Below are 10889 nucleotides of genomic sequence, written 5' to 3' on the forward strand. Positions count from 1 at the left end.
CCAAAAAAATGCAGTAGCCAGCTGCTTGAATATACTAGTACTACAGTAGGGTTAAATAACAGTATTTTGTCATTGTTTATGATGTAAGTGTAGTATCTTAGCAAGGTGGCAAAGACAATGTGCAAGGTGTTATATGATCAAAGGCCAACGTACAACGCTGAATTTCTCATCAAATTTCCCACCCAATTCAACCTGAATCTGAATCCCAAGTTTAGGTCCCAAATTAAACCTACATACTTAAGCCCTGACTAACCAAAAATGGTCATCAATGTTACAGTAATATGTACTTCTCCGAGAAGAAAGTTTCTAGACCAACTCTTAGGTTCAGTGTTCCTACCTGAATCTGAGTCTGAGTCCATTTGTTTTTACTTTGACTAAAACCAACTCAATGACACTTGCATCTTCTGTATATACATATGAATCAGCACCACACACTCTGGTTCAGTTTATATGCATGGATTTTTTGGTTTTACTTTGAGTGAAAATTTATATGAGTAAGCATCATCAGTCACAATCAGAGACCAATTTCTTTCTCTTTGGAGCTCAATTTCTTTCTCTTTGGAGCTTGCCTTGAACAACTCATGCTTGATAGATACAACCGAAACTGGAGCATCTCTGTGATGTATGTATTAGTAGCATTGTTTGGTTCAAGCACCAACATGACAAGTTATCTTCATCAAAGGCAATAATTTTCTGCCTTTTTAGTTGGATGCCCCTGTTCTAGGCGGGTTTCCTTTGGTAAATTCAGTGTATAGATTACATATTCATCCTCATATGTAGGATCTTCGTTTGTTATACTGACTGTATGCCATCTCCATTGTTGCAGCCTTGTCTCCCCCACCACCGCCCCTCGGCCTCCTCTAATGTTGCTGTGGAGTCTTAGAATGGGAATGTTAGAGCATCTCCAGCCGCGCCCCCAAAGAGCCCCCCAGGCGACTTTTCGGCCACCGGCGCCAAAAAATCGGCCCAGTCGCGCCCCCAGGGGCCCATTTTTCGCCAGCTCGGGCCGAAATTGGCGCCGGCGGACCCAACCCGAACCCGGCACGCTGGGGGGGCGCTCGGGGGCGCCGGGCTAATTGTTTTTGGCGCGAAAGAGCTGCGGGCCAGCCGCATCAGCAACTCGCCTCTTTTCTCGCCGCTTCGTCGTCCTCATCGCCTCGTTTCCCGCGACGAATCAATGCCAAAGCTGTCGCGCGCTGCCGTGCCGGTCAGCCTCCATTGATGCCTCACGGGTGGCGCAGTGAAGACCGGGCGACGCGCGTCCCCTTGCCCGCCACGCGTACACGCGGCGCGTCCACCTATATAAGCCGACACCAGCGCGCCGGAGACACGCACAGAGCCTCCACCATCGACGCGCCATTTCTCCCCCTCACTCCCTCTCCTCCCGCCGTCTCCAGTTCGTAGCATGGCCGAGCGCTTCCCCGGTGACGGCGAGGCGGCGAACGGCTTCGGCCGCCGCCACCTTCACGAGGACGAAGCTCGGCTCCTCTACGAGGCCGAGTACCCGGCCCTGCGGGACATGCGGGTGCTCGGGGCATGGAGAATCAGTGCCGCCGGCGTCCCTGTACCACCCCCACCCACCGGAGCGGCGCGGCGTGCGGAGATCGCGCGTATCCGCGCCTCCCTGCCGCGGGCGGCGAGGGAGGGACCACACTACGTCCCCGACAGCCCGCTCTTGGAGCCTCACTTCCGCCGCCGCCACGCCGAACAGCTCGAGTCCACGAACGGCGTCGTGCCCTCCGGAAGGCTCAACTCCGAGGGGCGGCGCCGATGGTGGGGCGTGCCCGGCCGCACGCTGGAGGCCATCCTCGAGTACATCGAGGGCGGCAACATGCCGAGGCTCGAGTACGCCGATCCCCCGTCCTTCTCTCACCGACGTGGGAGTTCCTCGACGCCGAGGCGCATGGAGCATCCCGGGGCGTCCTCCTCCTCGTCCGGCTCCCCCTGCCTCCGCCCCGTCAAGCCGGAACCCCAGGACACGCCTGTCAGCGGGCGCACCCGCAGCTCCGGCGTCTGCATCGGCGACTCCGTCCCCCCCCTCTGGCCGCCTCGTGCTCGTCACGCCCAAGCCGGAGCCCAGCCTCCCCGCGGAGTACGAGGAGATCGCCCGGCGCGGCTTCTCCGACGAGGAGGCCCTAAAGTGGGCGCGGGGCGACTACCTCCGGGACGAGATGGTCCGGCAGCGCCGGGCCCTGGAGGAGATAGCCGCCCGCAAACGTGGGCGCGAATACGAGCACGGCGTCGTGATCCTCGACAGCGACGACGACGAGGACGCCCCCGGGCCGTCCAACCCGCCGCGCCAACCGGGGGAGGGTTGCAGCAGGGACGGCGGCCGTGGTGGAGGTGGCGGCGACGACGACGATGACGACGGCGGCGACTACACGCGGTTCTACAGCCTCCTCGGCATGTAGAACTGTAAGGGCGGCGAGCGCCGAGGAGCGGCAAGGGAGACGGCGAGGAGTAGCCTGCTAGTTTTTTTCTTTTTTGTAAAATATTTTTAAATATGAATGAACTCGCTGAAGTTTGGTTGAATTTGCGCCGTGTTTGTGCCATAAGTCAAATTTTCAAAAAGTCGTGGGCGCCGCGACTGGGGGGCATCACGCACCCAGCGCCCGGTTTTGCGCCGGTGCGCCCCCAGGGGGCGATTTTTAGCGCCTCCTGGGGGGCCAACGGCTGGAGATGCTCTTATGTACATAAAAATTATTCTATGGTCTGTGTTTGCAAATCCATGGTTGTTGAATCATGTCTGTATAAGCATTTGTAAATAGCTAGCCTTTTTGGGTAATCTTTTTTTTGCTCTAGTGAAAAAGTATGCCGACGGCAATGCCGTAGGCATAGATGGCTTTCGTGATACCAGGAGCTGCCATGTTGCGTGTATGCCTACGGCTAAGCCGTCGATATAGCCCTGCACCAAGAGCTACCAGAGTGCGCCACATGGCAGGGCTATGCTATGCCTACGGCTAAGCCGTCGGCATAGCCCTACCACGTGGCGTCTCTTGTATGGGCAGCACTTGACGGCGGCACCGGCAATCACCGTTAGGCGTGGAGCTATGCCGACGGCCTTGGCCGTCGGCATAAATGTACGGACGACGTCGACATAGGCATCTATGCCGACGGCCTTTCTATGCCCACGGGGACCTGGGGTACGCCGACGCATATGTTGCCGACGGCCCTATGCTGACGGGGTCCGTCGGCATAGGCCTATGCCGACGGCTCGCCACAGGGGCTCGGTGTGGTAGTGCGGTTAGTACATAAATTTTTTAGTGGTTTGCCTATACCGAAATTCCTAACATCACTTCAAAATAGTATTCCTAGTGCAGATTATGAGGGGAAATCAACAGCTTCAAATAGTCAAATACAAGTTACCTCTTCTGGGAATAGCACCCAAAAATAAATACTGACACAGTTTTTACAAGAAACCTGACAGTGCTATTAGGAAAAAAGAAGTGGAAAATACATGTACTAGTTATTCAAACAGAATCTCTTTCTGAGGATAAAATGATAGACAACAGAGTCAAGGCGCTTTATGATTACTGACTGATCTCATAACTCAACATGGCAACAAGCCAACAACTTCCTGTCGCTGCCTTGTCCCGCGAAGACAATGGTTTTTTGACCGGGCTTGCAAGACAATAGTTCTACTCCAAGTGGTCTCTCTTCTCCATCCGTCCGTATGTTCTGCAAGAATTCCGCAAAGAAACCATACATGATCAACACCAGAATAAAGCCAAACATACAACGATGGGGCATGCGGGTTTCTTTTTCATCAAAAATAAATTCGAGCGATACAGTATGACCAACCTTTGCAGACAACATATCTTCCAAGTCTCTGGGATAGTTCAGCCTTTGCAGGCATACTTCCATGTCTTCGGTTTCAGCAGCATAGCCCTTGGCTTATCTACACAGATTAATCATGTAAAACCTTAAACTTAAGAGGAACACCATTAAAGAAAGAAATGAAGAATTCAGATAAAGGAATATCTGACTTGCTCCAGTTTTCTGTCGTCCTACAAGTGATGCTATTATCATTATCTAACTAGCACATTAACACTCGCTAGTAAGTCGTAATAATGCACATTATCTAAGAGAAGGTAATTGCTGTGTGCTTACTTCCATAATAATGGGCATCTACATATTTGTCCTGGATGCTGCCCAGCCGTTGCTGCAGGCTTGCAGGGAGTGTCTTCAGACCAGGGCAGTATATAATGGAAAGATGCTGGAGAGATGAGTATGATTGTGGACCATCCGGTACGTAGGGATGACAGTGTAGGACAATTATGAAGCTCGAGGAACTCCAAGGATTGGAGCTCGGGAGAGCGGGATTCCAGAGATGCAAACCCACCACAGTTAGTAATGTCTAGTCTCTTGAGGGACGGGGGCAAACAGAGGACCCCTGTTAAGCCATCACAGTTGTATAATGATAATCCTTCTATACTGGATGGCCCTTGATGAATTGATGATACTGACTGTCCCTGCTGCTGCTTCCTGCCGGATGTGGACTCAAGCTTACTGCACTTATAAATGCACATTGTCCTGAGAGATGCAGGTACGTTGAAGAGCTCAACCAAGTTTTCACAGAACCATATCACCAGATCCTCTAGACTGGGCAGGAGCAGACCGGTTTTTGATGATGTAGATGGCTCAGCAGAAGCTTGTGCATATCCAGTCAGATTATTGCATTCCTGAATCCTAAGCTTCCTCAAGGATACCAATCCTTCGAACAATGTTTCTGGCCAGTGAACGAGCGCACTGCACCCCACAAATGACAAATCTTGAAGGTGTACAAAGCATGCACACAACTCTATTACACTTACACCTGACTTAAAGTCTCTTAACACCAAAACTTCTAGAGGAAAGTCTTGATCATTCCCATTCTCCTTGACGTTCACCAATTCCCTCAAACTATTCTCAGCCCCCATCGAGGTTGTACCTGTACTATCTTCAATGATAGTCAGTTCCAGATTGGTCAATGAAATCATACGTCTCACTACCCACAAGAACAACTCTACCTCGCGTCCTTCCATGTCCAATACAATGAGCTTTGGTGATTTAGCTGTGCGTTCCTCGAAAGAGGCATACACCCACACACCAACCATTCCTGCTCCTGCATATATATGCACTGCTTTTCTTACATTCTCACTTGGCTCATGTGCTACCATATTCCTTCGTGTGACCATGTCAGATAAAAACACTTGGTTCTGTGACATGACCTATTTCCAGTGACAATATTAGAAAAATGCAGTATACAACCTGTAAAAAATACAGTACAGAAAAATATGCAGCAGAAAATGCAGTGGAGGTAAAATACGCAATAGAAAGTGGCCAAAAAATGCAGTAGTAGTCAGCTGTTAGAAGATAGTACTGTACAATAGAGAAAATACAGTCGATTTTGTAACAGTTTGTGATGTGAGTGTGTTGTCTTAGCAAGGTGACAAAGTATAAGTAGAACACGGTATCATTACACGATCAAAGACAATGTGCAAGGTGTTATATGATCAAAGGCCAACGTACAACGCTGAATTTCTCATCAAATTTCCCACCCAATTCAACCTGAATCTGAACCCCGAGTTTAGGTCCCAAATTAAACCTACATACTTAAGCACTGACTAACCAAAAGTGTTCATCAATGTTACAGTAATATGTACTCAGAGAAGAAAGTTTCTAGACCAACTCTTAGGTTCAGTGTTCTTACCTGAATCGAATCTGAATCTGAGCCGCCGGCAGCTCTTCCTACTCCCGATTCCGCCGGTGGTTGCCCCACCACACGCTCCCGCGCCCGCCCCGGCGTGCCCCCTCTGCGGATGGTTGCTGGAGAAGCGGAGAGGAACGGCGACGGCGGCGCCGGACGACGACGGCAACGGAGGGCGCCATGGCCTCCATCTTCCTCCTCCGACGTGGACTGGCCCGCCGCTTGAGGATGCTCGCCCGCCGCATCGTCTCCTTACCGCTCCGCCGCCAACCTCGAAGGGTCCCAACGTGATTGCTCATTCCTCCGCCCCACGGTAACTGAAAATCCGGCGCTAGAACGGGATGGAGAAGAACAAAACCGCTTCAAGGAAGAACGGCGGGGGCAGACGCGGAGGGGGGTGATTCCAGGCGCACGCTTCAACGCAAGGCGGCGGCGGCGGCGGAAGAGGATTTCGACCGGCGTTCTCAAGGATTTGGGGATTCCGGCGGTGTTTTCTTTTTTTCATCTTCCTTCAGAGGGGAACGGCGAGGCAGTGTAGAAAACTCATCGAGTGCACAAGCCCACAAGCTGGGTAGCCCACAAGTTGGATGGCCCATTCAGGATCGCTCGCTTCATGCAGCGCTCATTCACATGGTTTTTTTCGACGGTTTTGTAGTCAAACGTACGCTTTTAAACAGTTCATAAATTTGAAAACGGTCATGAATTTGAAAATTCGTTCACGATTTCAGAAAGCATCCATGCAAATAAAATAATCACGAATTCAAAAGAAATATTGTCAATCTGAAAATTGCTAGAACGCTAGCTCCCTATGTTTTCTCGATCGCTCGCTCTACGGTACGATCGCTCACTTCATGTACCGCTCATTCACTCACATTTTTCTGGTTTTCTCAAACAGTTTTATAGTCAAACGCAGGCTTTAAACAGTTCATAAATTTTTAAAATGTTCACAAATTTGAATTCATTCAGGACTTCAAAAAATGATCACGCAAATAAAAAAATCCATGAATTCAGAAAAATGTTCCAGAGTTTCAAAGTTTTTCAAGAATTCAAAAATTTTATGGAAATCAAAGAAGTTCCTGAATTCAAAAAACAATCACAAATTAGGAAAATCTCTCATGAAATCAAAAATTTCATGAAATTCAAAATGGTTAATAAATTGAAAAAAGTTCGTGCAAATCAAATAGTACAGGTTGACTCGCATTGCACAGACGCAAGCATGTAAGCTGATTTTCCAAGCAGGTGACCTATTCCAGCCATACGTTGTTCATCAAAAATATCCGACCAGATGATTAGGTACCTAGGTACCAGCATTGGAGATATATTTCCTCGGGCTGCCAACACTGATGTGAGAGACACGATTGATTCTCAGCATAATCGTGATTGTACTGGCCTCTATGAACGGCGATGAATCCTTACGACGCGATCTATTTGTCCGGCGAGATCCACACAACCTCCTGTACATAGGCGTACACCTCTGGATCGATGATGCACTTGGTTCATCTTTTTTGCTGCAAGCGGGCTGGAAATAGAACACACATGACCATGACATGCTTAAATCTAACTAATACTCCCTCCATTCTTAAATATTTGTATTTCTAGTGATTTCAATAAGTGACTACATACGGAGCAAAATAAGTGAATCTACACTCTAAAATATGTCTATATACATCCATATGTGGTAGTCATTTGAAATCTTTAAAAAGATAAATATTTAGAAACAGAAGGAGTAGATCTCATTAGGGTGGGAGAGAGAAGAGGCGGAGTAGATGCGTTGGCAATTTTGAGAGTCAGCCGCGACGCGTGGCGTTGGCGAGGATGCGCCATGCAGTTTTTCTTGTTTGTGCGCTATACGTGGTAGGTACATACAGATTGGATTTTTTTTGTCTTGTTTTTCTTCAGAACTTGGTCTATTTTTCTACTTGTTCTAGAATGATTAGATCGTTGTAGTTCCATGATAATAAAAAAAGATAAACACAGAATGAGCCGTACATGATGGGATGAGCCGTACATAATATGGACTCTTTATTTAACCTGAGCTTGTTTTTTTAAATTCAATGAGTCATCTCGGGTAGATCTAGGTCGTAATAACTCGGTCCTACCAGATGAACGGCTCGTAAACTCTAATTAACGTGGTAATTTTTTAGGAATATGTAATTAGTATAGGTATAGATTTCGGATCAACAATATGTCATCCATATATAATATCAGAAATGCTACCGAGCTCCAACTCATTTTCTTGTAAATACAGACTTCTTCAAAAGTCTGTATAAAACAATATGCGTTGATCACATTATCAAAGCATATATTCCAACTCCGAGAGGCTTGCACCAGTTCATAAAATAATCGCTGGAGCTTGCTCACTTTGTTAGCACCTTTAGGATCGACAAACCTTCTGGTTGCATCATATACAACTCTTCTTTAAGAAATCCATTAAGGAATACAATTTTGACATCCATTTGCCAAATTTCATAATCATAAAATGCGGCAATTGGTAACATGATTCGAACAGACTTAAGCATCACTACGGGTGCGAAGGTCTCATCGTAGTCAACTCCTTGAACTTGTCGAAAATCTTTCTCAAAAAGTCGAGCTTTGTAGACAGTGACATTACCATCAGCGTCAGTCTTCTTGAAGATCCATTTATTCTCTATGGCTTGCCGATCATCGGGCAAGTCAACCAAAGTCCACACTTATTCTCATACATGGATCCCATCTAAGATTTCATGGCCTCAAGCCATTTCACGGAATCTGGGCTCATCATCGCTTCCTCATAGTTCGTAGGTTCGTCATGCTCTAGTAACATGACCTCCAGAATAGGATTACCGTACCACTTTGATGCAGATATTACTCTGGTTGACCTACGAGGTTCGGTAGTAACTTGATCCGAAGTTTCATGATCATCATCATTAGCTTCCTCACTGATTCGTGTAGGAATCATTCAAACTGATTTCTGTGATGAACTACTTTCCAATTCGGGAGAAGGTACAATTATCTCATCAAGTTCTACTTTCCTCCCACTCACTTCTTTCGGGAGAAACTCCTTCTCTAGAAAGGATCCATTCTTAGCAACGAATATCTTGCCTTCGGATCTGTGGTAGAAGGTGTACCCAACACTTTCCTTTGGGCATCCTATGAAAACACATTTCTCCGATTTGGGTTTGAGCTTATCAGGTTGAAGATTTTTCACATAAGCATCGCAGCCCCAAACTTTAAGAAACGACAGCCTAGGTTTCTTGCGAAACCACAGTTCATATGATGTCGTCTCAACGGATTTTGATGGTGCCCTATTTAACGTGAATGCAACCATCTCTAAAGCATACCCCAAAATGATAGTGGTAAATCGGTAAGAGACATCATAGATTGCACCATATCTAACAAAGTACGGTTACGACGTTCGGACACACCATTACACTGTGGTGTTCCAGGTGGTGTGAGTTGCGAAACTATTCCACACTGTTTCAAATGAAGACCAAACTCATAACTTAAATATTCACCTCCACGATCAGATCGTAGAAACTTTATTTTCTTATTAGGATGATTTTCCACTTCACTCTGAAATCGTTTGAACTTTTGAAATGTTTCAGACTGATTCGCAACACCTAGGCATGGTTCACAAGTACCAAGTGATTCATAATCAAGTGATTCCAAAAGCCCATCAGCATTGAGTTTCTTCATGCGCTTTGCACCAATATGACCCAAACGGTAGTGCCACAAATAAGTTGCACTATCATTACTAACGTTGCATCTTTTGGCTTCAATATTATGAACATGTGTATCACTACGATCGAGACTCGGTAACAATAGACCACTCATCAAGGGTGCATGACCATAAAAGATATTAATCATATAAGTAGAACAACCATTATTCTCTGATTTAAATGAATAACCATCTCGCATCAAACAAGATCCAGATATAATGTTCATGCTTAACGCTGACACCAAATAACAATTATTCAGGTCTAAAACTAATCCCGAAGGTAGATGTAGAGGTAGCGTGCCGACGGCGATCACATCGACTTTGGAACCATTTACCACGCGCATCGTCACCTCGTCCTTAGCCAATCTTCGCTTAATCCGTAGCCTTCTGTTTCGAGTTGCAAATATGAGCAACATAACCAGTATCAAATACCCAGGTGCTACTATGAGCATTAGTAAGGTACACATCAATAACATGTATATCAAGTATACCTTTCACTTTGCCATCCTTCTTATCTGCCAAATACTTGGGGCAGTTCCGCTTTCTGTGACCAGTCCCTTTGCAGTAGAAGCACTCAGTCTCAGCTTAGGTCCAAACTTGGGCTTCTTCAATTGAGCAGCAACTTGCTTGCGGTTCTTCTTGAAGTTCTCCTTCTTTCATTTGCCCTTTTTCTTGAAACTAGTGGTCTTGTTAACCATCAACACTTGATGCTCCTTCTTGATTTCTACCTCCGCAGCCTTTAGCATCGTGAAGAGCTCAGGATTTTTTTTTCATCCCTTGCATATTATAGTTCATCATGAAGCTTTTGTAGCTTGGTGGCAGTGATTTAAGAACTCTGTCAATGACATTATCATCAGGAAGATTAACTCCCAGTTGAGTTAAGTCGTTGTGATACCCAGACATTTTGAGTATATGTTCATTAACAGAACTATTCTCCTCCATCTTGCAGCTATAGAACTCATTGGAGACTTCATATCTCTCAATTTGGGCATTTGCTTGAAATATTACCTTCAACTCTTGGAACATCTCATATGCTCCATGACGCTCAAAACATCGCTGAAGTCCCGATTCTAAGCCGTAAAGCATGGCACACTGAACTATCGAGTAGTCATCAGCTTTGCTCTGCCAGACGTTCACAACGTCAGCAACAACTCCTGCAGCGGGTCTTGCACCTAGCGGTGCTTGCAGGAGGTAATTCTTCTGTGCAGCAATGCGGATAATCCTCAAGTAACGGACGCAGTCTGTGTAATTACTACCATCATCTTTCAACTTAGCTTTCTCTAGGAACGCATTAAAATTCAAAGGAACGGTAGCACGGGCCATTGATCTCCAACAACATAGACATGCAAAAAACTATCAGGTACTAAGTTCATGATAAATTAAAGTTTAATTAATCATATTACTAAAGAACTCCCACTTAGATAGACATCCCTCTAGTCATCTAAATGATCACGTGATCCATATCAACTAAACCATGTCCGATCATCACGTGAGATGGAGTAG

General features: G+C 46.5%; 1 protein-coding gene across 1 annotated transcript; it reads right to left on the reverse strand.

Moving 5' to 3' along the window:
* Positions 1 to 3348: 3348 nt before the first annotated feature.
* Positions 3349 to 6181, reverse strand: LOC119338838. Its single transcript, XM_037611058.1, has 4 exons — positions 5693 to 6181; positions 4111 to 5210; positions 3802 to 3898; positions 3349 to 3678 (listed from the first exon to the last, which is right to left on the reverse strand). Exons 2-3 carry the CDS (start codon positions 5205 to 5207, stop codon positions 3895 to 3897), a joined length of 1101 nt encoding a protein of 366 aa, XP_037466955.1. The 5' UTR covers positions 5208 to 5210; positions 5693 to 6181; the 3' UTR covers positions 3349 to 3678; positions 3802 to 3894.
* Between the last annotated feature and the right edge of the window lie 4708 nt (positions 6182 to 10889).

Source organism: Triticum dicoccoides, chromosome 7B (assembly GCF_002162155.2).
Source record: "Triticum dicoccoides isolate Atlit2015 ecotype Zavitan chromosome 7B, WEW_v2.0, whole genome shotgun sequence".
In the NCBI taxonomy this organism is placed as follows: Eukaryota; Viridiplantae; Streptophyta; class Magnoliopsida; order Poales; family Poaceae; genus Triticum; species Triticum dicoccoides.

Coding starts and splice junctions, on each gene's coding strand:
- LOC119338838 (XM_037611058.1), bottom strand. CDS start 5,207: ATGTCACAGAACCAAGTGTTTTTATCTGACATGGTCACACGAAGGAAT.